At 47.6% G+C, this 26,861-nt stretch overlaps 1 protein-coding gene across 1 annotated transcript in view; it reads left to right on the top strand.

Annotated features, from left to right (window-relative positions):
• Positions 1-23,981, top strand: part of LOC146056236 (tyrosinase-like) — a 33,601-nt gene extending 9,620 nt beyond the window's left edge. Inside the window, exons 4-5 of the mRNA XM_083168366.1 lie at positions 1,052-1,233; positions 23,385-23,981. Of these exons, the coding sequence (XP_083024492.1) occupies positions 1,052-1,233; positions 23,385-23,602 (400 nt within the window). The 3' untranslated portion in view covers positions 23,603-23,981. The remainder of the gene's footprint in view (positions 1-1,051; positions 1,234-23,384) is intronic.
• Positions 23,982-26,861: the final 2,880 nt, after the last annotated feature.

The following is a 26,861-nucleotide window of genomic DNA, read 5'->3' as shown; positions in this document are numbered from 1 at the left end:
CTATGTAGGCATTAAACAGTGAAGCAGTATATTATAGCACATGGTGCCTCTGCTAATCTGCTGCTGGTTAGATCTGTGTCCTACTGCATGTATATATTTCCACTCTCCAGGTACGAATAGGACTACTGTAGACCAATGGTTTAGTCATTTTCATAATCTGGGTGAGGCTCAGAAGTTATAGTTACTGTATATTGCGCCTAAAACCCCAAAACTAATTGCTGTATATCCTACAATATCAGCAGGACAAAGGTCCTCTTATTCTGTAAATATAGCGACATTTCATTGTTTGCTGTATCTGTGGTAAGCCTAGTGTCAGATATACATGCCCCGACAACACAGTGCTGCCCTCCTGTGGTGAGCAGCTTTTTGAGTGGTCTAGTCCTCCTAGCTCCAGATATAGTGGGATATTCAATCCTCCGCCACCATTTCCTCGGTCGGAAAGAGCGGCAGAAGCCTATTCAATACTGTCTTCCCCGACAGCATTGAACAGGCTTTTTGGCAAAACGGGGCCGACATTAGAAGCAGTCGGCCTTGTTTTGCCGGGAATTGTCAAGCTCCCGGCCGCAACACGACAATTTACGGCCGCTTCTTGCGGTCATGCCCCCTTCTCGGCCCTCAGCAGGCGGGACATTGAATCCCGCCTGCAAAATAAGAGTCGACCGAGAACGGGGCAGGGTCATTTCTGTCGGGCCAGCCATTGAATACCCCCATATAGTTCTCATTCCCCAACAAGAGTCTTTTCTACTTGACATTTTCCAGGTGATGTAAAAGGGGTCGATCTACCCAGTCTGCAGTGTGAATGGGGTCAGACCTGGCATTTGGGTAGAATAGAGGTATTAGAGAGCAGCATAGGCGAGGCTACTGGTAAGCTAATGGGGTTGACTGGAGTTACCTTTTATGAAACTAGCCAGATCCGTTCCATGCTCCTGGTCCTACAGGTACACCACATGCAGGAACGGACCTAATATACAACGGCATAGGAGAATTCTATGGTTTCCATGTAGGAAACGGCATTTACAGGTCTTCGCACTGATGCTTCTTTCTTCCTCAGCTTATTTGAGCAATGGCTACGAAGACATCAGCCAACACTTGACGTGTATCCGGAAGCCAATGCCCCAATTGGACACAACCGTGGCTACAACATGGTTCCATTTATTCCGCTATACACTAATGGAGAGTTCTTTGCAGCGTCAAGAGATTTAGGATATGACTATGATTACCTTGCAGATCCAGGTACCGTTTTCTATTTCTGCGATTCATAGAGAACTGGTCGAAAAATTAAACTGTGACCAATTTAATTCCATACTTTAAGTTTCCAATATACAGTATTCCAAATTCCTCCCCCTATATCTGCAACCTGTATGTATGCAAGTCTATTCCAGGTATTCATTATCTACAATATAATAGTGCCCTGGGTAATATTCCACCCCATAGTAGTGCCCTAGATTATTTTATGAACTATAGTAGTGCTCTAGTTTACATTGTCAGTGTAGGTCGGCCAGTACACATTATGCCACACAGTATCCACAATTCACGTTCATTCATAGTGCCCACAGTACATATTATGTCACATTAGTGCCACCTGTTAATACTGTGCCACACTGTAGTGCCTCTATTTCATATTGTGCCTCATTAAAGTGCCTCAATTCTTATTAGGTAACCTAAGCATAATTCCCTCAACATTGTGTCATCTGCCCATTTTACAGTGCCCTCCAGTTAATAACTTAACATTAGTCTCCAGTTCAGATTATGCAACATTAGTGTCCCCTTCTTATTATACTGTAGCATACACTAAATACTCCTTTTACTGAAACTGTAATGCCACAGAATTCAGGCTGGGCCGGGGAACCCAATTGCTTAGCAGGGAGATTGGTATGCAACTTTATAACCTGGGGCTGGGCCCCATATCAGTGGTACCCCTTGGCACCCACTATTGTCACGCTTCTACCTGTGTTTAAGTGTATATATGGGGAGCATGCATATCAGTGTTCCCTCCTGTGCCTCGTTTCATCTTTCGCGAGCATTATTTTAATATAAGGTTCTGAATGAGGAAAACAGTGGTTGTGTTTTTTAGTTTTTAGTTTTTTTTTTTTCCTTTGAACAAGTATCATGTCTGCAAGCCCTGACTCCCACAATCCAGGCGAAAATGACACTTGGGGCCAAATGTAATAGGGTGAGAGTTTCAGAAAGTGAGAGATTTTGGGAGAGTTTCCCCCTTTTTTTTTTTTTTTTTAAAGCAGCAATCAATTACACTGCAAAACCAGGTTGATTTTGCGATGTAATTGATTGCTGCTTTAAAAAAAAAAGGGAACACTCTCCCAAAATCTCTCACTTTCTGAAATTCTTACCCTATTACATTTGGCCTCTGGATTCTCTCACTGCTTTAAAGAATGCATCGCACACTGCCAGCAACGTTTACAGTATGGTGCTTATATTACTCACTTGTCAGTGTGTGTGTGTGTGTGTGTGACCGGTGTAATCTTATAATGGTGGAGATTTATCAAATCTTGGGGAGCGATAGAGTGGAGAGATTATTCCGACAGCAGCAAGTAATCTGCTTCTATCATTTCTTGCAATGCCTATGGAATGACTGAAGAGTGGATTGGTTGGTTGTTACCTTATCTCTGTGATTTTGACCAATATTTTAGACCAGGAGCGCGAAGCTGGTGGAAATAGTAATACAAATCCCAGCATGTACTGATCATGTTAGTGTACTCTAACATCATGCATGGAGGGGAAGCAATCTTCCTGGTTCACTTCTTGCTGCATCTGTAACTTACATTGTGGAATTGTCTATAAGTATAGTTGGGGCAATTATCTGTTTATTTATTCAGCTGTAGGGTTGGAATAATTACCTACATTTTTCTCCAATGTTAAGGCCCCCCCCACCTACATACCCTTGTGAGAGGTATCTCATGCTATGAGGAGAGATGACAGGTTGTCCGGGCCCCGGTGAAATGTAGGGGACGTGACCTTCATGAGGGTGCATGGGCCCGCCCCTATGGAAATAATAAACCAGCGGGAGAGGACAGGCTGTCGCTTCCTCTCTCCCCCAATCAGCACTTAGCAGTGTGTGCTGAGCTGGGGGGAGAGGCTGCGGCAGGATGTAATCTCTCTCCCCATTGCCCGGCTCCCTGCGACAAGGGAGAGGGGGGGTGGGACGGGGGGGTGGGACCCAGTAGGCCCAGATAAAAAGTTAAGTATGTATTGCTCTAGGGCTCTGATATACAGTACATGGGACTGCGCAATGGATTGGATGTGGAGGTGAAACGCATGTGATTTGCCACTTTTCATCCAATTCATCGGCCCGTTGCATCAGAATCAGATCAAATTGGCCAAAATCGCACTAGTGTATGGGGGCTTTAAAACTTTGACATTCTACATATTGCTTCACCTACTATATACAACACTCAATACATAGCTGCTGCTTGTTACTAATGTTACACGTATTAACCCTTGGGGTCCATTTATTCACATTTTTACTAAAATGTTCACCTCACATACAGGGCCATCTCTAATTCCATTGCTCCATATATCTCTAACCTCATCTCCATTCATACACCCTCCCGCCCTCTACAGTCAGCTGACGACTGTCGTCTCTCCTCCACCCTGATCACTGCTTCCCATGCTAGAGTACAGGACTTTGCCCGTGCTGCACCCCTTCAGTGGAACGCACTCCCTAGCTCCATTAGACTCTCCCCGACCTTGCAAAGCTTCAAACGGGCACTGAAAACTCACCTATTCATCAAAGCGTACCCTTCCACTGCATAAACCAGCTGGTTCTCCGACCCCTCACCTGTTTACATCCTGCTATCTAACCACCACCCCCTCGCTTGCACCTCTTGTAATCTGTCTGTCTCCCCTTCCTACTAGATTGTAAGCTCCTCCGAGCAGGGCCCTCTTCCCTCCTGTTGTCAAAGCCCTCTTCTCTTCACATTTCACTCACAGCTCTCCTTTACTCCAACACTCAGTGACCATCTTCATACTCCTCTCCATCATTGGCCTCAAGCCTCTAGTTGTAGGTTGATTGAGTCCTCACTACTTACATTTAAGCTGTAATGTGTATTGATCTGTGGCGCTCTTTATTTGTATTGTATTTTTGTTATTTATTCAATGTTATGCCAAGTTTTGTCTCCCTGTATTGTTCCTTTGTACGGCGCTGCGAAACACTTGTGGCGCCTTATAAATAAAATAATAATAATAATAATAATAAAATGTGAAATCGGTTTCACACCCATCTCGCATTATTTTAGTATCACTTGAAGGCATATATCCCATCTGGCCACATATACAAAAAAGTCATAAAATTCCAGTAGTGAACCCTGTGAGAACCCCCGGCTTCAGCTGGCCAATCAGAGGGCTCCCATGCAAATCGGAGGTTCTGCAGAGGCTTTCACTGCCCCTAGGCAGTGCGGAAACAGTGTGACCGTGTGAGGATGATGTTGAAAAATCATACTCCCCTCCCCAGGGTCCACTGCTCGGTGCTTTGGCAAGCCTGCCGGTCTTCGGGGCTCCCTGCTGCTCTGTGACTGCCTCTGTGGCACACTTCACAGCAACGGGGCTCACAGAAGGAGGAAGCCCAGAATACGAGTCTATTCCCAAGTGGTTAGTGTGAATCAGCAGAGGTGGTGGGCTCGGGGTGGTCAATGGATCACATTCCAGGGGGTCATTGCAATGGGGATGGTTGGCAGTAATGGCGGTGCAGCACTGGGGAGGGGGGGTGTCCTTTTCTCTAGACTTGAACCTGAGGACTATTGGGGACCCAGCAGATGAGGTCACCTGGTGGCAGTTGGTGGGCCCATATTTTGTCCCTCAGCTTTACGGTTACATTGCCGTGTTTAGTACTTGATGTGCACCTGCCTTTTTTCTCTGTTGAACGAAGCCATCCGGCTGAGTAACATCTTCTCATTATGTTTAGAATTAGGGTGTGTAACTCAAGCCCCCTCCCTATACACTGTACAATTTTGGGGACATTATAAGGCCAATTTTGGTCATCGATAGGAGTGGGAAGTCAAGTTTAATCTGTATGTAGCATTCACAAGGATTCCTAGCAGGATTTGTGCGTAAAACAAACCCAAACCTCTCCTCCTCGTACACGTTTTAAGCATTCGGAAGACCTAAAAGACGTTCTTCAGGGCACTGAAGAGTGTAAACCTTTTTGTTTGCTCACCGCATTGCTCGGATAAGTGAGTTTAGTCATTACTTTGTAATATTGATTTGGATGTTTAATTAAAATTCCAAATGTAATTAAAAAGAAAATGAAGTTAATTACAATTCTACAATATTTCTTGGTTAATTACGGATTCCTTTCCTCTTGTTGGTTCCTAGAGAGGAAGGTTGGCAATGTCTAGCCTGAAGTGGCGAACCTAGGGCGCGCTAATCTAGAAAATAAACAATAGTGCAAGTAAAACTGCAAAATTCGCTCAAATAATTATATGGCGGTGGGCGGTTGTGGTGGTGACATTTGATGAATGTAAATTGGCAGGTACGCTCGCTTGTTTTGAATGAATGACTGATTACAGAACTCAACCATATGATCTGCAAAGTCACTTTTAGCCCCGCCCCCTTCCTGCCATTGCTAGTCGGTGACCTACAATCCTGTCCGCTGCACTATGAAGCTGGCAGGATGCCAGAGAGCCAACTACTTTTCTGGGGTATTTTTAGGGACTACTCCAAAAATCTGTAGCCTCCTGCAGCTCCCGGGAGGGTATCCAAGCATGGTGTTAACACTTAGCTGGTTATGCACAAAGGGCCTAATGAACATGTCAATGATATGCGCCGAACGTAGTGAGGGAACTAACTTTTATTTCCATCAGAGATCGCCGAAGAGGGGGCGGGTGCTGAAGTTATGTGACTGGGCCGAATTAGGTCCCTTCCGATGGGGCTTGAATTAGGCCCAAAGTTTCCTCCTTGACAGAGCCAGATGCACTACGCTTCAAACGTGATTAAAATGGAGAGTGATAAACCACCAGCCAATCAGCTCCTGCCTGACATTTTTCAAACAGTCTGTGACATGGCAGGAGCTGATTGGCTGACTGTTTATCATTCTCCATTTTATCACTTTTTGAAGCTTGGTGCATGTGGCCCTTAGTGTCTACAGAGAACAGTACTTTACTTTCCTCGGATCCTTCCCCCCCACAAGTAACTGCAATCTCCCTCCCTTCCCCGTCCCAAGTTCTGTGCATACTTTTATAAACAGGTAGTTGCTTTAGAAAACGATCTGATTTTAATTAATGCATTTAGTCTTGTGCATCATTAAATAGCACTCCAGTACTGTAATGAGCGCGCCAGCCGGTGATGGAAGCACTCGGTACACTTTCGCGGGGAGCCTAATTTCTCTTTAGTATGTATTTTGCATATTTTTAGCATGTAAAACTTGAGTGAAGTGAACAGACCTATATACCCAGGACACTGGTAATTACAGCAATTTTATTCATGGCTAGTTTTATTAGGGCCATTAATTCTACAATGTTATGGGCTTCATAGCATATTCTGCTTTTTACGTGTTCTTCATCTAAATTAAGGTCTTTCTGCTGAATATCATTACCGAGGTTCGTGTTGCATGAGGAAAGGGAAAAAGGTGCATTTTATTTAGTGTCGGCAATATGAGGAGGAAACGGGAAATGGTGTCCGGATGGCTGATCGACAGCTGCTAGGGCCTTGATGGCTAACCTTGACACTCCAGCTGTTGAACTACACATCCCAGCATGCTCTGCTACAGATTTAGAATGTCAAAACTGAAGCAGAGCATGCTGGGATGTGTAGATCAACAACATCTGGAGTGTCAAGGCTAGCCAACAAGGGTTTACTCTAGGTAGACATTCAATAGGTTCAAGCAAAAGGTCAAGGTTTTTTTGTTTTGTTTTTCTACTTTCACCATTCATATAGACAGATGGAGCCCTGCCGGGACCTGTAGATTCTTCAGTGTGGTCCTGAAGTGCCTGACCCCATCATTGAAAACGTACCTCCCAAAATGGCCACCACCTCAGAAGACCAATATTCAGGATGCTAGGAGGAGGTGGCCATTTTGGAAGATACGTTTTAAATGGCTTCAGGAGTGACCATATTTGCCGACATTTAAAGTCTCCTCTCTGGGAGAAGCCTAGAGAGGAGACTTTCATCTGCCATTAAGGGGGCGGTGACAGAGCCCTACATCATCAAGCCCCACCCCATTGTGTAGCCCTGCGAATCGCAGGATTTTTTACTAAGGGGGTGGAGCTAAAATTATGAAAATTACCAGTCTCCTCCTAGAGACTGGTGGCATGTAGGATGTTTGCCCACCCTTCCGGGGGAGGAAGCCAGGAGGGGAGGCAAGGATGTGAGTGGCAGCAATGGCTGGTGGAGGTGGAGGAGGGGGGGGGGGAAAGATCCCCTGACAATAAGCAGGATGGCACCACAATTAATATGCTACTGACTGCGCAGTGGTAGTGGAGCACGACACCATGCCAGAGGCATGGTAAGCAAATCTGTGAAGGGGACGTGGTACTCTAATACAGTTTCTCCTGTAACTGTGAACTAGTGCCACCTAGGGATGTAAGGGTGAATTACAAGTGGAAGGCTTGAAGCATCTCCCCCTAAGACCAGTAAGACCTTGCATCTTAGCCTCCCCTGTTTTTCTTCATGCCACCACATAAATTGAGGTTCTCGTTTCACCTCATTACAGATGTGACCGTGTACGTTTGTAAATTTAGTAGGGTATTGATCATGGGTTTAAGCCGCTTCTTTCTGCTGCATTTGATGGACAGACAGGACCATTTATTTTGCCCTATCAATATGGCTGCTGTACTTATTTTTTTGGCCCATATCTGGGCCTTGCAGCCTATTGTTCCCAACTTTAATGCATGACGGAACTTGATGCAGGACCTGACACTACAGTATGATCTGCAGCAGTGGTTCTCAACTGTGGTCCTCAAGGCACACCCGCAGGCCAGGTTGTATGTAGTTCCCTACTTATTCACTGATGGTATAATCAAGCTGACAGGTTCAAATTTAAGCCATATGTGCCTAAGCCTGGATAGCCAGAAATCCTGGACTGTTGTGTGCCCTGAGGACCACTGCTCTACAGGACAATCATTAATTCTGGTACAATGACCCCTAATGCATTCTGTGTTAGACATGGGGCCCATCCTCTCGTTCTAGTAGGCAAGTACTCCAAACTACGGAAACATCTGATATCCAGCGTTCCTCTGGTCCCAGCCAATGCCCGATCAGGGGCCACATGGGGCCCATCCTCTCATTATAGTAGGCAAATATTCCAAACTACGAAAACATCTGATATCCAGCATTCCTCTGGTCCCAGCCAATGCCCGATCAGGGGCCACATGGGGCCCATCCTCTCGTTATAGTAGGCAAATATTCCAAACTACGAAAACATCTGATATCCAGCATTCCTCTGGTCCCAGCCAATGCCCGATCAGGGGCCACATGGGGCCCATCCTCTCGTTATAGTAGGCAAATATTCCAAACTACGAAAACATCTGATATCCAGCATTCCTCTGGTCCCAGCCAGTGCACGATCAGGGGCCACATGGGGCCCATCCTCTCGTTATAGTAGGCAAATATTCCAAACTACGGAAACATCTGATATCCAGCATTCCTCTGGACCCAGCCAGTGCACGATCAGGGCCACATGGGGCTGGAGCTGAAATGTCTGCGTGGTGTTGCAGGTGGTGTGATGAGATGCGGTTACCAGTATACTGATCCCGGCATCCCGCCTGCCCTCACAACATTGGTGCTGATGCTCCAAATCTATCAGAATTCCAACGCTGGAATACTGCCAGCCGGGATCCGGATGGGTTAGTATGCGGGGGTAGCTAGCGTGCGGCCGGGGGAGGGGGGTTTAGGTCTAGGTACTACCGGAGGGACTCAGGGTAGGCTGCGGGGAGGGGAAGGTTACGCATGACTGCAGCAAAGAGGTTCTGCAGCAGCACCTACCAGGGTTATAGTCACCTGCAAGGCAAATAGCTGTTTGTCCCATTGGCCATTGCCCCCTGGTTGTACCCTGCTGTATGTGGGTGTGTGTGGCACTATGGCATCTATCTTCTGAGTAGATAACCCAATGTAACCCAGGGAGGAGACCAAGGGGCTCATTTATCATTTCATGTTTGTGTCTAATTCCCCAAATATACCCACTTTGGGGGGGGGTTAGCCGCAAATATTAAATGCCTCCAAAATGTATGATGGAGGGACCACGGCCCTATACTATAACTTCCTACCCCGCCGGCAGTGGCATCATCCATAGGTTTCTATGGGTGATGCGATGCTCCCCAATGTATCAATAGTGGGCAACATGGCATCAGGTCCCTGAGCTACCACCATTCTGACATGGCGGTAGCACATTGCAGCCTATGGGCTACTTACCGCAACGCCGGCGTGGCAGTGCGGTCTGTGCTAACCATGCATACGGCACCCGGCTGAGCAGTTTGCAGGGTTACGGTGTACCACCTATAGTATCGCATATGGAGTGTAACTCACACTCCCGGAATGGCTGCGATCCCCCAGAAAGGTGGACAAAGGGTTAAGAGCAGGGGTCAGACAAATATATTAGTACAATGGGGAAACATTCACATTAATAAACGGAAAATAACACTGACTTGCTGTTCTTCCTTTAACTGATCCATATATACATATGTATATAAATTTCTGTATGTGCTTGTATATTTATTACACATATCAAATATCTCTATATAGAAAAGGCTGAATACACCTCACCTCTAAGATGAAGTACCACCTCTGACCACTAGAGGCCACTAAACCGGCCCAATTACTCCTTAGAAAGTTAAAGCAAAATTATGTTTCAAACTTGGAAGAGAGGGAGCTGTGAAGAAAGAGATTGGGGGTAGGGGTATTACCCGTCAACGGGACAGGCTTGGGTAGGGGTATTACCCGTCAACGGGACAGGCTTGGGTAGGGTGCTGAGCCATCAACGGGACAGGCTTGGGTAGGGGTATTACCCGTCAACGGGACAGGCTTGGGTAGGGTGCTGAGCCATCAACGGGACAGGCTTGGGTAGGGGTATTACCCGTCAACGGGACAGGCTTGGGTAGGGTGCTGAGCCATCAACGGGACAGGTTTTAACCTTAAAATAACAGTTGTACAAACTGTATGTGATCCTGGGTGGTATGATCCCACCCAGATCACATTGTATATGGGGCTAAAGGTGCCCATACACGCACCGATCCCGGCATGCGTTCTGTGCATAACTAGCACACATCGCATCGTATGCCTTGTGCATGCGTTGTGCATGCGATGCGATAAAAAGCTAGTACAAAAAGTATGTGCAGCACATACTTTTTGTACTGTGCGATGAGGTGCCGCGGGAGCGCGCACCCCATCACAGAGCATCGCACCGCCGGGATCGGTGCGTGTATGGGCACCATTAGTGTAGCTGTACAGATCCTCATAGCCCACAGTACTGCCCCAACCTACCATATACTTTTATTACACATTACATTCCCACAGCTATTTACCACATGAATACGGGTCAGACCAGTACAGTAGTACAACGGGAAACACTCACATTAGTGGGAAATAACACATCAGACACTGATCGGCTTGTCAGGCTTTTTATTGTTGACAACAACAGAATCATATAGAGGCCGCTCAGCGACCAAATGACTCCATAGACAGTGACAGCAAAATGATGTTTCAGACCTGCTGGATATGGAGAGAGGGAGTTGTGAAGACAGAGATTGGGGGTAGGGGGATTACCCGTCAACGGGACAGGTTGGGTAGGGGGATGAGCCGCCAACAGGACTGGCTTTGGGGGATGAGCCGTCAACAGGACTGGCTTAGGGGGATGAGCCGTCAACAGGACTGGCTTAGGGGGATGAGCCGTCAACAGGACTGGCTTAACAATGTTGCACAAACTTTAATGATTAGGTTTGATGCAATATAAACTGACACAAGTCAAATCAACTGTAAACTTTTTTTAAACAAGTTCCCAGGTTACGGGATAGCTGATGTTACGGGCTCAGTGAGTCCGATATCCAGGTTATATAATCACGCTGGGCATATCGTCTTCCTCCTCCTCCTCCTCCTCCTTCCATAGGAAGCTGACATCCACCCGCTTCTTGTAGATCATCCTATAAAAACAAACTTTGATCAGTGACTGTTCTTGTAAAGACACAAACGTTTGCCATGTACAAGTCATCTCATTATTCCCTGGCCTGCTGCTATCTGGCGCCTGCACCATGTTACTGGCCCTTACTGACTACATTTATCTGTGTGATTCCTCTTTGGACCAATAAGAGCGCTGATGCTGTGGGTGTGACATGACAAGGACGGCCCCCTACAGGAAGCCCAGTGTACAGTGATGTGAGATCCCTCTAATGGGGCCACACACCGAGCGATTGCGGCCTATTTTCTGTGATCTGACTAGATTGCCTAGAAATGAAGCACGCATCACTGTGTGTGTGGGGCCCATGGCGATGCGTGGCCCCATGTGTCGCTATCACCGGGAGATGCAGATACTGCACGCAGTATATATCTGGTCATCTCCTGCGTTCTCTCTATTGAGAACATGGGCAGTGACAGATCACTGAGGTCTGCTGAGAGTGAGAGATCTGTGCTTAGTGATCTGTGCTGAGAGATCTAACATCACTACGTGTGTGTGTAGGCCCCATCATTTACATGGCTTCATTTCTCCTATTACATTGTTACACTCCCTTAGTATAATGCAGGGTTGCCTACCCTCCTGGAATGGCCGGGAGAGGGGAAACCCTCCCGGGGAGCTGTCTGACTCCCCCCCCCCCCCCCCCTTTGGCGGAGAGGGCAGCCAGCAAGTAGACAAGTATGGTATACTGATATATACATGTCATACTAGTAGGATACCGGCCCATCAGCGCTGTGTGAGAGAACTTGTGTAGCGGCCCCGGCTGCAGCAGATATGGAGATACCATATATACATCACAGCATGTGTGTAAGACGGGAGACCTGAAATCTACCCCAGCGACCAGAGCAGGGAGGACGCGCGGATTGTGCCGGCAACCTACCCTGGAGAGGAGTCTCTGCTGCTCACTTCTTCCATGCTCCCAGAAGAGGCAGTGCTGCTATCAGTGGCTGTTTCCGAACAGTAACAGCTGTTATCGGATAGGTCCTCCCGCTCAGGACAGTCACTGCTGTTATCGGATAGGTCCTCGCGCTCAGGACAGTCACTGCTGGTATCCGCCAGGTCCTCGCGCTCAGGACAGTCACTGCTGGTATCCGCCAGGTCCTCGCGCTCAGTACAGTCACTGCTGGTATCAGAGCGCTCAGTAGATGTAGTATCATCTGAAAATGAGAGACAGAATCCAATTGGTTGCTATGGGCAACATCACCTCTTTTCATTGTAGTATATGTACCCCGTACTGTCTATGGGCTCTATGTAATAGGGTGTGAGTTCTGTGCGGAGGCGCAATCTCCTCTGTAGTGCGCCCGAACAAAGCAACACTCGAATTAGTAATGTGATCAGTAACAAGCAGCCCATACATGACACCAGGGGGAAACTTACCATCAATCGGGAAGTAGGAGGCCACCACTTCATGAATAGCTGCTGCCACCGCTGCTGCCACATAAGCCTTTCGTGCCACTTTAGTGTCCAACTTAGCTGACTGTTCATCACACACAATGGCGCAAGGCACGGGGTGCTGCACACTGGTGGGGTGCTGCACGCTGGTGGGGTGCTGCACGCTGGTGGGGATCTGCACACTGGTGGGGTGCTGCACGCTGGTGGGGTGCTGCACATTGGCTGGGTACATGGTCATTCCCTTCAGCCTCGCAGACTTGCCAGGCTGTAAGGAGCAGAGGAAGAGACATCATGAGCTGTGACTACAGAACTCTCCGCAGTACAAGCACTTTCTACCATGGAAGCAATAGAACAGATCAGGGCAGTGGAAGCAGCTGTAACGTCACCATTGTGATTTATAATTTATTGGTACAGGTTGAGTATCCCGTATCCGGATATCAGTTATCCGAATTATTTCAAAACCGTGGTTTTTTTTTTGGGAATAGTTCAAATATCCCCCCCCCCCCAATGCACTCCTGGGACTGCTGGAGATGCCTGAGATGATGCTGAAGACCTGCCATGTACGCCGGAGGACTCCATGGACGCCGACGGACCATCGGGGACCCACCAGGGGACAGGTAAGTATATTAAAAAAAATAATAATATTCCAAAAACCGTAAAAATCCCTTATTCGGATTGCTCGTGGTCCAGATAATTTCGGATAAGGGATACTCAACCTGTATAACTATTAGTACTGGCGTCAGCAGTTATAATAAGTTTATAGCAATGTATAGTGACTGAGAGAAGGTCCGCTCAGCTTTCTTACTGTATATTCAATAAGTTTCATATACTGTCTGTAATATGTAACCATTGTGAAGCTGCCCATACACGGTCCGTTGTGGACCGGCTCTGTTCTGTACTATGTATGTACAAAAAGTATGTGCTGCACATACGTTTTGTACTAGCTACGCATCGCATGGCATGCAAAAAGGCATGCGATGCGCGCTATTGTAAGTCCCAAACGGATCCGTTAAACAGACCGTGTATGGGCAGCTTTAGTGTTATATTCGCTGGAGAGGGGAAGTGACCATGTCCTTAGGTACCCGGGGGTAGGCACTAGCGCACAAAGGGGGGTACCCAATAACTAGAACACCTCCCACCCCCTGATTTTCTGTTAAACGTGTGCTTGGGTCGGTGGTTAAAGCCCCGCCCCTCACAGCATAACGTCATGAGTAGCGGGTCTGTGGTGAGGGGACCTGTTACTTCTGGCATTATGCCGAGAATGGGCGGAGCCTAATAATGCAGACTGTCTGGACCTGACCATCTTCACCTGCGCTGCAGTAACAGTGAGTGTGTGTGTGTGTGATCTCTTTATCTCCCCTGACCCACTTCAGAATGCACAAAATGCTCTGTTCTTGAACTTCTCTCTTAATTTGGGATGACCATCGGTGTGGTTGCCATTGATGGTGATATTGCATGTAGTCATTGATGGCAGCTATCTACAGTATGTAATTATGGTTTCACCAACCGATGGTCATCCCCTTTATGCGACAGACTGGCAATCTGTTCCAGGGGCAGGGCCCCACAGGTGTTATGTTGCACCATCGATGAAGGCAAACCATCTGATTCTCCCCCATCGATGGCAATAATGTGGTGTTCTACATCAGCCATAAACCATCAATCACAATGAACCATCGATGGTTCTTGGCCATCCTACTCTTATTTTAGGATAACTATCACCTTTCTTAACAAACAACTAGTTCAACCCAGGTGACAACAATCATAATATCAGAGGGAAGCCCAGGAACAGAGCATTGTGTCCCTCCTGGAATGGGTCATGTTGGGAGAAACCCCCCTCTTACATCCTGCGTTTCCCCTGGTATGAGGGTCACCAGCAGGGGCGCCAGATCATCACTTTAATAAGTGCACATATGAATTACACAGGTCCCGGGGGTCAGAGTTCACACCAACTGTCATTACATCAAATCTGCAGTTAATATTTTTGTAACACAGGTTCTGGGGCTAAACATATGACTGCTCATCGGACATAATGACACCTGGGACCTGTGTAATTCATATGTGCGCTTATTACAGGGATGATCTGACAACACTGGTCACCAGGGCGCATGGGCAGTTAGTGGCAGTTAGTGTCAGGCAGGAAGAGAACGGGCAGGAGGCAGCTACTGGCAGGAGAAGGAGCACACTGCACATAGCCAAATATGTGAGAGGGGGTCTCCAGGGGGAACCTACATGTACGACAGCAGCAGAAGTGCTGCCGAACTACAAAGCCCAGCAATTTGGGGAGATGGACGCTTCAGTACTGATAATGTGAGAGGCTAATGATGAAACGTGAGTGTAACTACACAACATGCTCAAATTATGTGACACTGCTGCCTGGGAATTGTGCAGGGGAGGGTACAGGACAGATACATAATGGTGTAAGTAATACACCGCAGGCCCTGGGCTGGGGAGGACCTCGGACTGGAATACATCTGTTTGTGAAGGAGTCTGTGCCCATGTTACTGTGATACCCATAAGCACTGCACCCCGCTTGAATTCCCCCCCCCCCCCCTTAGAGGTGAAGAGCAGTGTTACCCTTTTTGTTACATGGATGTTCAAAGAAACCTATTTAGGCTACAGAACTGGACAAATCACCCTAAAATCTGCCCAGAAACGCCCAATATTGGATAAGCTCCTCCCTATTGCGGCCTCTGTATCCTCTGTATGTGCAATGTAAAACCCATAATTATAACCACACACTTACCTTCCTGCTGGGTGCAGGGATGCACATTTTGCTGCAAAGACAGCCCATAATTTCGCAGGTAACTGCTAAAATTCAGAGTAATACAGTAGGAGCAGGAGAGAAAATATCCGCTTCTTCACCTGATGCTGCCAGAAAGTCCTCTGACACAGAGCCTTTGTGATGTCATAGTGATGTCATGGGACAAGATGGCCGCCATTCAGCAAAAATGTAGTAAAGTCTCCAAATTGTGTTTAGGGATAAGGGGGGCAGAACAACGCACATCCCAACTGTCCTGATTTAAAGGCCTCAATGGGGAACAGGGAAATGTACAAAATAATCACCTTTTGTCTGTGGATTTACCTCCAAACCTATGGATTTACTATTCAGCGGTTTGGAGAGTAATTGGCGGGTGGATGAATGTGATATGGAACAATTTTAATAAAAATTAGTTTCTTATATGGAGGAAAGTTTTTTATGTCCTATTGACACACAATGTTATTTTGCATGTTGGTAATTTTGATATTTTTATATATTTTGTGGGTAAAAGGTAATTTCCAATTCTTTCTCCAGTGTTAGAAGATACTGAGATATATCCAGCAATACCCACTAACCATAACATAACTCATCCACTCACCTCTATATACACTGATAAAACATTGGGATATGTGCAGCAGTTTTACCATTGGCAAACGCAGCACAGAAGTAGGGATAATACAGTTACTATGAGGGTGATGGAGAAAGGGGGCATAGCGCGAGGCCTAGACCCCGTGACTGCCTCCATGAGCCATGACCCCGCCCCTATGAGCTGTGCCCCACCCACCCACCTTTTTTTTTTTTTTTTTGCGCAATTATGTTGCTAAGGAAATGACAAACATTATTAGTGGGGGCCCAAACTCATGGCCCTCCAGCTGTTGTGGAACTACATGTCCCAGCATGCCCTGCAACAGTTTCAGCAATCCATTATATAAAATCTGTGGCAGAGCATGCTGGGACATGTAGTTCCTCAACAGCTGAAGGGCCATGAGTTTGACGCCACTGTTGTACTTGAGAGATTAATTGCTGATTTTTATGTGGGGGCCCTTTCTGTGTGTGGCCGATCCTGTCGCTGAAATTATTTGTGCATGTACATAAGGGTGGGTGGGAGCATCCAAGGACATTTCCATCTTGTACCCCCTCCCCCCCTTTTTTACCCTCTTCTATCATGTGCTCTTTGGGGCCTAGTATTCAAAACCACTGCAGTGTCACTCCAGCAGGGGCGAATTAATATTCTATGAGGATGTACACAACACTGAAGGGGGTCCGTGGGTCAAATGATGCGAATAGTGCCATTTTAGCCCTGCCCCCGCAGTGCAATGCCTGAAAAACAGCATTTCCTGTCGAGGGGTCGTGGTTAAAATGGAGTGATCACTCTGGCCATGCCCCCAAACAAGTAGCCACTGCTGTGGCCCCTGCCCCCCTGAGCTGGGTAAGTATCTTATCTCTAGAGCCATGTTGTGCGGGGAGAGTAATTTCCAACTTGTTTTGTGGGGGCCCAAACAAACTACAGACGCTGTGACCTAATCTCACACCTGACTGCATGGTTGGAATTTTTTTTTGGGGGGGGGGCCTCACTTCCAGTGTCGCCGTGCGAGTGACATCATAATGACAACGTCTAGGGAAGAGCGGGTGGAGAATGGGGCAGGCAGCCACAGCAGCGGCCCAGGAAAGGGGAGAGGCAGTAGCTGGGAGCCGCAGCACTGGCCAGCAGAGCACGGTGAGTATGAATGGGGACGATGTCAACGTTATGACCTATTTCTGGGGGCCAGATTCTCTAAGCTTCAAAAGTAATAAAATGCAGTGATAAACAGCCAGCCAATCAGCACCTGCCTGACATTTTTCAAACCCAGCCTGCACTGTGACATGTCAGACAGGAGCTGATTGGCTGGCTATTTATCACCCAATCATTTCAACCATGTTAATTTATGTTATTGAGGTTAAGGGCGGGATGTACTATTACTCGCATTTCTGTAGTGAAGTGTAGTTGTTTTTTTCGTGATGATTTCGCTCTCTTTTTGCGGAGATCTCCGCGTTATGTACTAATTTTTTTTCCTATCTTCATGTCCGCGTTAACTCTGCTATCCGTCGGAATAGTTACGCTTTTTTTTTTTTTTTTTGCGCATGCGCAATGACGTTTACTCCTGTCATGTCAGTTCTGCTGTGCGGCGCGGGTTTCTCTCACTCCCAGGCGCCACCTACTCTGCCCATCACCAACGCCCTACCACCCCTCAGAACCTACTGTGCCCATCACCAACGCCCTACCTCCCCTCAGAAACCTACTGTGCCCATCACCTCCGCCCTACCACCCCTATCAATTCAGCCCTACCACCCCTCACCCTAACAACATCCCTTTCCCTAATTTAACAATGACGACACCTTAATCTGCTTCAAACCAAACCCCATTTTGCAATTTGGCATTACCTCAAACAAATAATCCATACAAACATCACATTGCCCTCATTACCCTAAGCCACGGCTATCCAGCAAAATGCATTCTAATGAGATGCCCACAAGACAACCAACGCCCCTATTAACTCAGACAAATCTAAAAAAAGAAAAAATTACCTTCTTGTTTAATATATTTGTGACGCAAAAAACCCCCCATGAGATAAAATAGTGTATTAACGCCTGAAATACAAGGCGAATTAACTCCACACAAAGCTGAGCGCTGCGAGTGTTAGTACATCACACAGGCGCTTCAGCTACACAGAGATGAATGAGGGGATCTGCCGCGCCGGAAACTCCACGAGAACAGAAGCCGGCGGAGTTTTTTTTTCAACAACACAACGAAACTTGATTAATACATAACAGGAAGCCATTGCGGACGCGAAACATGGATGTCTACGGAGCGGTAAGCGTTAGTACATCCCGCCCTTAGGTACTTGTGTATTTGCAGGGCGCCCAATTTGCATACGTACGGCACCGTAGGAATATTTTCCTTAGATAATTTTTAGTGCACCCCTGCCTGCGCATCGCATGCCATTTGCGGTGCGGTGCGATGCGATGCGATTTTTCATTGTATAAGCAGCCATGCGATGCGATGCGATGAGATGGTACTTCATTTTAAAAGCACCCATGTGATTTTATTGCGTGCTATTTTACACACCCCCACTATCCACATCACCCCGAAGCGTGGCGAGCGCACACTGTTACCCGTCCCCCGGACCTTTTCATACCCCCACTATCCACGTTGGCCTGGAGTTGATTTTGTAAAGTGTGGCGACCGAAGCGAGCCACCGAGCCCCGCATGGGGACGTGGAATACATGTGAAGTAATCTGCGTCCCCTCGCCAGACTTTATAGAATTAACTCCACGCCGACGTGGATATTGGCAGTATGAAAAGGTCCGCCACACTTCGGGTGACGTGGATAGTGGGGGTGTGCAAAATAGCATGCGATAAAATCGCTTCGGTGCTTTTAAAATTAAGTACCATCACATCTCATCGCATGGGTGCTTATACAATGAAAAATCGCATCGCACTGCAAATGGCATGCGATGCGATCCGCGGGCAGGGTGCAGTGAATAAGTGAACTAGTGAGATCGCATCGCACTGCACGAAAACATGCCATGCCATGCGATTTCACTGCAGAATAGCCCACTACGCCCTGCAAATACACAAGTACCGAGGTTAATAATAGGGGATGCGGTCAATTTCCCGGCAGTCGGAATCCCGACCACTGAAATCCCGAAACTTTCTCCCTCCGTGGGTGTCCACGACACCCATAGACGGAGAATAAATTAGCGTGCCAGCTGCATGGCAAGCGCAGCGAGCCCACAAGGGAGGGCGATCACGTCTCCCCCCACAGTGTTGCCATTTGGCCATGCTAAACTGGTTGTAGAGCATGCTGGGATATGTAGTTCAACAGCAAATATAAAGCTTACACCTATTGCTGTCATCTACCTCCAAACCAGGGCATAAGAATCTGCCTTGTGGGCATGGGCCACAAACCTGTTCCTTACGGTACATTAACCATGCTTGCCTTACACACGCCCTCTAATGTTTGTCCTATCCAGGGCTGACCTTAATATTAGGCCGCTGCCTAGGGTGTCAGGATCCAGGGGACTCCTCTGAATCAGAGTTAAGGGTGTCTCTAACATTCATCCTTGTTGTTCTGAATGCAGGCAGCGACTGTTCAACTTCTAAGACGCCAGCTACTGGAAAGTAGGCATTGATGTGTGGGTTGGGGAGGAGTGAGGCAGTATACTGGGGATGGGGAACCTTTAGCCCTCCTGCTGTTGAACTATGCATCCCAGCATGCCCTGCAACAGTTTTAGCATGGCCAAATAGCAAAACTTTTGCAGGGCATGCTGGGATGTGTAGTTCAACAGCCGGAGGGCCAAAGGACCTCTCTCCCTGCAGTACACTGAACATTTGCCTAGGGTGCTGAGGCACCTTGCATCGGCCCTGGTCCTATCCCCCTTAGCGTGAGGCAAGGCTGTCTCAGAAGGGCAACTGAGAATTCTCAGCGAGTCGTCAGTCTCACATCTGATTGGCTGAGAGAATTCCACTTATGGGTTTGATCCGATAAATTTAATGTGCAGCCCCTCCAATCCGATGCGCATCAGGTGGGCAGAGATGTCAAACACATCCGATTTGGGATGATTTCTCAACCCGTAAGTGTATGGGCACCGTAAGTGCAGATGGCTATACCATGCATCCATTAGGGATGGCCATCGACGCATCTTCCATCGATGGCAGTTTATCCTGGAACCATCGATGGCTATAAACCATTCTATCGGCAGCCATCGATGGTTCCCACCATTGTCTACTTGCGCATGCGCAGAGGAAGAATGGGGCGGCCGCTGGGAGGTGCGCGCATGCGTGATAGTACTATACCTGACACGCTGGATAATGTCTCTTCTGCGTATGCGCGCGCCGCGCACGCACCCGGCTCCTGCTCCGACTTGGACTCGGAGAGGGTAGTATAGCCGGGCAGCTGGCCAGCAGGGGGGAAGAAAAAAATCGCCATCGGATGCCATCCATCGATGGCATCAAACTATTCGACCCTCGCCTATCGATGCCCAAAACATCGAACACTAGGTCCCGACCATCGATGTTTTGGGAACATCGATAGTCGATGGCCATCCCTAGCATCCATACTGTATATCATATGGCGTTATCGCTGCAGAGGTCTCTGGAGAAATTGTTACATTTTAAGCTACCGTACAATATAATTTTCAGGGATCTTTTGGTTTCTTTTACACTATTGCATGTATTTAAATGTCAGATCTGTTAAGCGCTTATGGGTTCTATAAACACACTTGTTCCAGAATACAATCAATGCAACGTATAGATCAGCTGTTACTGATACGCTTGCAAGATAAACGAGACTCTTTAAACATGGCAGGGAATTGCAGCGTCCCTACAGGGATTGGAGGATCAGCCAATTGTCTTGGGCCACAAATCTTCCAAGATAGGATGGTCAATAGGAGACGAGTCCGCTGTGTTTTCCCAACAAACGAGGCGCTGTGTTAGAATTCAGGCTGCGATCGATACATCAAGACTTAGAGGCTGCATCAGTAATTAATACAGGGATACTGATCTATACAATGTACAATGTATAGCCAGAACCTGGAGCCTCTTGTATGTGTTTTGTTAAATAGTGAAGTTGCGGTAATCTCATGGTGTTGCGTATACCACCTAGGAACATGATAAAGGCATGTGATAGCTGGGGTTTCATAAGGTGGGAAGAGGCTTCATTTTCTAAATTGCACCATATATCTTTGTATCTGATGTGATGGATTGAATTGGACAGTGATAAAGTACCAGACAATCCGCTCCTGCCATGTTAGGGGCTGTGATATAAAAATGACAGGAGCTGGTTGCTACGGGTCCTCTCTTCACTTTCTTTGTACACTTTGGTGGAAGTTTTCTAAAATGGGATTTCTATTTCGCGTGGGATGTTGCTATGGGAAACCAATTAGAATCTATATATTTAGCACTGCATACCTCCCAACAGTCCCGATTTTAGCAGACAGTCCCAATTATTAGGGCCTGTCCCACCCGCGGCAGGCAGTGTCCCGCGGTGAGGGGGGGCTGTTGTGAGTCTCCCTGTCGGCTGCTGAGCAGCGGGGAATAAATGCACAGCGTCTATTCCCACAGCCAGGGGGCTGGGGGCTTTGCTATGGGGGTCATGGGAGAGCTGCAAGTATAGACCACACCCCAAAATTAGGCCACACACCCCCCTCCCTGATAGGGGAAATATCAGTCCCCTTTTCGATGCTGTCGGTAACGACTGCATTGAAGACTGTCGGTTCCAAACTTTTTTTTTCTTCTTCTAATCGGTTTTGTCTGCAACGGCTGCAGATTATCAGTCACAGGTGTTTCAGCGGCCATTTTCACCGATCCATGGACTTTCCAACACTAGGAACATTGGATTCCGCTATCGTCTGATCAGACGAAAACCGCCCGGGACACCGGCTGTCGGGACATTCCGACTGTCGGAATCCATGATTGAATAATATTAAAGTAGAGTAAAGGTGCCCATACACTAGTAAGATTTATCTTCAGATCTGGCTGGTTCGAACAAAAACATGGTTATTATGAGTGACAGTTTGGCAGTTTTCCAGCATTTCCAAGCAAATGGTCAACTGTCATCTGCTCTCATCCATAACCATGTTTTTGTTCCAGCCAGATCTGCAGATAAATCTGCGTGTGTATGGCCACCTTAATACATTTCCCATTGGACACACACAAAATGATTTGCCAAGCTGTATTAGCTGATCTTGGAGAAACTGCCCTATTTTACACCCCTTGTTGTATTATTGGACAGTCTATATACTATAATGCCTCTTACTGGGCAATTTGTTTAGTTACTGGGATCTCTGGCAGCCAGACAGCAATTCCTAGGAACAGGCTTAGATATTTGCCAAACGTCAATGGCTAATGGTGGCCAATGGTTTCTTCCATTGATGGCTGAGAGCCAATAGTTCTCGACCATTGAAAGCAGAGTGAAAAAGTATGTATGTATGTCCCCACTGCTGGTGGCCTGCTGAGCCCTGCTCCCATTTTTGATTGGTCTGTGTCCCAGCCAGCAATGACCATCAAATGCAATAAACTGTTTAATTATGGTTAATGTGCCATAGAGGATTATCATCCCTGGCACTACCCAAGGGGGAACTGCGGGCCCGGTGCTTCGCCACGCTCGGCACACTAATTTATTCTGCCTCTATGGGTGTTGTGGGATTTCAACTGCATCCCCCCCCATCCCTTTCCATACATCTGCGCCGACACTTGACAAGTCGGGCAAACCAATCAGAAAAGAAAAAGTTGGTGGTTGTCGACACAGGACCAAACGGCAGCTTTCACCTCGTCAGCACCTGCAGTTCAAGGAGGTTCTGCCACACCCGTCGTACGTACAAGGAGGCATTACTTTTCAATCGAGCCTCACATTTTTACAGCAACTCTTTTTTTTCTACAGAAGAGAATAGGACTAGCAGCCCCATCAGGTTATTAGTAGGTACTACACCTACATTATAGAAAAATGGGTACTATGCATAGCTTTCCCTCTGAGCCGATGGTCCGGATGCAAAATAAAGTCAGACAGTGACAGTGGCGTAACGAAAACTTTTGCTCCCCCCCGCCGGGACAATTTCGCTGGCAGGGGGGTCCGTGCGGCGCGGAGGTACCTGTATTCAGGGAGAGCCTGAAGGTCCCTGCGCCTGCGGCGCTGAATATGATGTTGTCGGGGTCCCTGCAGTGAAGTGGAAATAACGCGCTATCTCCGGCGGAGATAACGCGTTATTTCCACTTCACTGCAGGGACCCCGGTGGTGGTAATATCATACTCAGCGCCGCAGGCGCAGGGACCTCCAGGCTCTCCCTGATTACAGGTACCTCCGCGCCGCACGGACCCCCCTGCCAGCTCCCCGCTGTACCCACAAGCAGTGGGGAGCTGGCGGAGAAAAAATAGCTTACACAGACCCCCGGCGCCTCCCCGCCACCGCGGGGGCTGCGGCCTTATAGTTACGCCAGTGGACAGTGACATAGAAGTTTGAACCGTAACTGAGCAATGGACTTACAGTATATATTTAGAGTAAACGTTGTACACTCTACTAAAATGTCTAAATGTAGAAGCTTATACTGTAAACATTTTGACGGTTTTCTCTTTTAACCACTCAGGTTCCATCCAAGACTTCCTGACGCCGTATCTGGAGCAGGCACGACAGATTTGGCAGTGGCTTCTGGGAGCCGCGGTAGTAGGAGGCTTACTTACGGCAGTGATAGCCTTGCTGGCGCGCTTGATGTGTCGGAGGAGAAGACGGCCACCGGCTGAAGAGACCAGGCCTCTACTCATGAAAGCCGAAGATTATCACAGCACCTATCAATCCAATCTATGATGCGAGAAAGATATTAGTACGCTGCTTTTTTAAATGGGACTTTAATTATATTGTGATACACAATGTGTGTAAAACAAATCCCCCCCACAGGCGGTGTCATACTCCAAAAAAGCAGGATCTATTTTTTTTTTTTTTTTTTACTGGGTTTTATCCTTCCAATATTTTTGAGAATCCATATTGGTCCTTTTTTATTCCAGGTCGGGTACAGTGTTTTCGTCTGTTTCAGTGACGATGGGTTAAATATGCCTTAAGTGTGTAATGCATATATATATATATTGCTATTGATTGTAAAATATCCAGTAGCTTATACTGAGCCGTGTGGATTGTCGGTAATTGTCTACAATGTGTCCAAACATTAAACCCAGTCTTCTCTTTTTTTTTTTTAATTGTAAGGCAGTTGTTGAAAGGTGTGTCCTATTCAATATGTTCTGCGGGGGGGGGGGGGGGGGGGACCTTGTGGTTGAGGTATTATGCTAGCAGGGTGTAATGTAAAGGTGCCCATACACTAGTAAGATTTATCTTCAGATCTGGCTGGTTGGAACAAAAACATGGTTATGGATGAGTGACAGTTTGTCAGTTTTCCAGCATTTCCAAGCAAATGGTCAACTGCCATTTGCTCTCATCGATAACCAGGATTTTATTCCAACCAGCCAGATCTGAAGATAAATCTGCGTGTGTATGGCCACCTTAGGTCTGGCCAATCCGATCCTTGATAGCGAAAAGTTTTCTAGATCACTCAGATGGTACCCAGGTGTAGTCATTACTGTTTATTTTTCAAATGTGCTGCATTTGGGCTCGGTGCTATAAAGGGTGTGATCTCATAAAGAAGGGGCAATAGTACCACCAATTTCATTACACCATACAGTAGCACAATCTTATTTACATTACACTGCAAATATTGTCGCTGATTTAGATTACACCCCACAGTGGTGGCCCTTATTTACCATGGTATTGCTCTAAGGTGTGTGAGGAAAGCAGAAGAGTAATAAGAAAGGGGAAAGGTAACCAGAACAGTGAATTCTGAGGGGAACAAGGGAAAAGATAGTAGGGAGATGGTAAGGTACTGGGCAGAGAGAGTGGGACTTCCAAATGCCATGCAGATAAAGGGGGAGATTCTCTAAAGCATAAATGCGGTAAAAACCCTGTTATCTGGGTTTTTACCGCATTTCTGTATGCTCTGTCCCCCTCCGCAGTGGCAGCGCTGTGGAGGGAATCTCCAGCAAAACTTGGCGATTCCCTGCAGAAGCCTATGGATCCCTCCCAGCATGCCCTGCAGCCGGCGCCGCACTCTGCACATGTGCAGATGGACTCCAGTGTCTCAGACCCGGAAGTCCAGCGCCACATCGCAAGGGACAACTCTTATCGCAAGAGCTGTCCCTTGCGTTAATGATGGCATATGTTAGCATGCAGTGTCCAGCGAAGGGGGCAAAACAGTGCAGGCAGATTTCAGGCAGAGAAATGGGAAACCAACCTGATTCTGGGAAGAGAGCACGGTGGCAGCAAGATGTGGGACAGAGAGGAGAAGCTGGGCATGAAAAAGGGAAAGCAGCCGGATGTTGGAAAGAGAGGAGGGCACAGATGGATTGATAGGGGGGACTACAGATGCTGGACACAGAAAATAGAAAATAAACCTATAAGAGAAGTTATATAGATAGTGAGAGAGATAAAAAAAAAAAGAAGCTAAAGCTGAGGCAAGGTGCATTCGCATAGACTGGCCATGTTGATCCACAGTGTTCCAGGGGTCAGAAAAGCCTGTGACAAGCTTCTCCAATCATTATGTGCCGAGCTCCACAAATCACAGCTCAACGGATGCTGAGATCAGGGGAAGAGGTTCGGCACAGAAGTGAGGGAGGTGCAGGGATTCCGCTTTGGAATGTGACGCATGAACGATGAAAACTTGTGTCAACCATGTCGAGCTTAATCTTGTGACCCTATCAGAAGGCAAATGTGTCCGTCTCAGTCTCAGGCACGTTCCAAATATTTTGGTTATCAGATTTTAGGATATTGGAGGCTCAACCTTTTTATCTCTACTGCTAAAGGTTTTGTATAATTGACATAAAACCACATAAATTGCAATGCACAATTATTGTCTACTAGGTGATTCATCGCGCCCTACGGGCGCTCTTCACACCGTCGTAAGGGGCTACGCCCCCTTTAACCTGTGAATGCAGTTATTGCGTGAGTGAGGGTTGGGTGATATGGGTGGGAGGTGCTTGGGGGTGGTGTGGGTGTGTGAGTGGTGGGTTTGGGGTGGGGTGGGGTGGTGTAGGCTAGTTTGGCTAGGTGTAGAGTGCAGGGGTTGTTGCTATAGTGGTGCAAAGATAGTGTGTGTGGTGTACTTGTGGGTGGGGGTTGTGGGGTAGGGGTATGTTGGGTTAGGGATTTTGTTGGAGTGGTGTAGGAAAGTTTAGGTAGGTATAAAGTGCATGCTTTGGTGGTATAGTGGTGGAAAGAGAGTGTGTGTGTGTGTTATTAGTTTGATGTGGGGGGTGGATTGTGGTATTGGATATTTATTTGGTGTGGTGCAGGCTAGGTAGTATATAAACACATTGTAGGCGTTGGTCGAATAGGAAACCAAGGTTACCTGTGATCCGTTGGTGGTGGTATAGTGCAAAGTCTGTTCTCCTCGTAGGTCCGGGGCTGGCGTCAGCAGAGAGGCAGGTGTGAGGGTAGTGGGAGGTTTGCTGGCATGGCAGGAGGGGGTGGGAGGCATCGGGCGCAGTTGCAATTATTAGGCGCCTGTGCGAGCGGGTCGCGGTGGTGGCGGCAGGAGGAGCTAGCAGGCAGCCGCCACACTTGTCAGCACTGTGCGTAGAGTGCTGGGGCGGCAGTTCCCGCAAGAGTGGGAGTCTGCTGCCTTGAACCTGTCTGGCCTGCGCGTGTTCCTGCGATACTTCCGGGAGCGCAGGTGCCTGGCAGGGTGTTCTCGTATATAGTTGTCTACATGTGGCATATTATAAAAAGAATAAAAAGCGCTATTTTTGTTAATTATGCTGAGTAGTGATAGGTAAGTATAATGAGTCCAACTTTTTCCTTGAAAAAGTGCGCCAAGCCGCATGAAACGCATTGGATAGCATCCACCAACTTCTACTTCCAGCTGCCCCCACTACCCGCAGTAACTCCGAGCAACCCGCCGCGACAACTTCCGGCGACTTCCGGGTGACGGCAGAGACGGAAGAACAGTGCACCGGCTGCCACGGACGCGTGGTTCAGCCAGTCTCTCCAGCAAGCCATCTCCTCTCTCAGCCAGAACACCGCA

The sequence above is a fragment of the Crinia signifera genome, unplaced genomic scaffold (assembly GCF_055691185.1).
Source record: "Crinia signifera unplaced genomic scaffold, ASM5569118v1 HAP2_SCAFFOLD_76, whole genome shotgun sequence".
Taxonomy (NCBI): domain Eukaryota; kingdom Metazoa; phylum Chordata; class Amphibia; order Anura; family Myobatrachidae; genus Crinia; species Crinia signifera.
The sequence above is the reverse complement of the archived record's forward strand: the minus strand, read 5'-3'. Positions and strand labels throughout refer to the sequence as shown.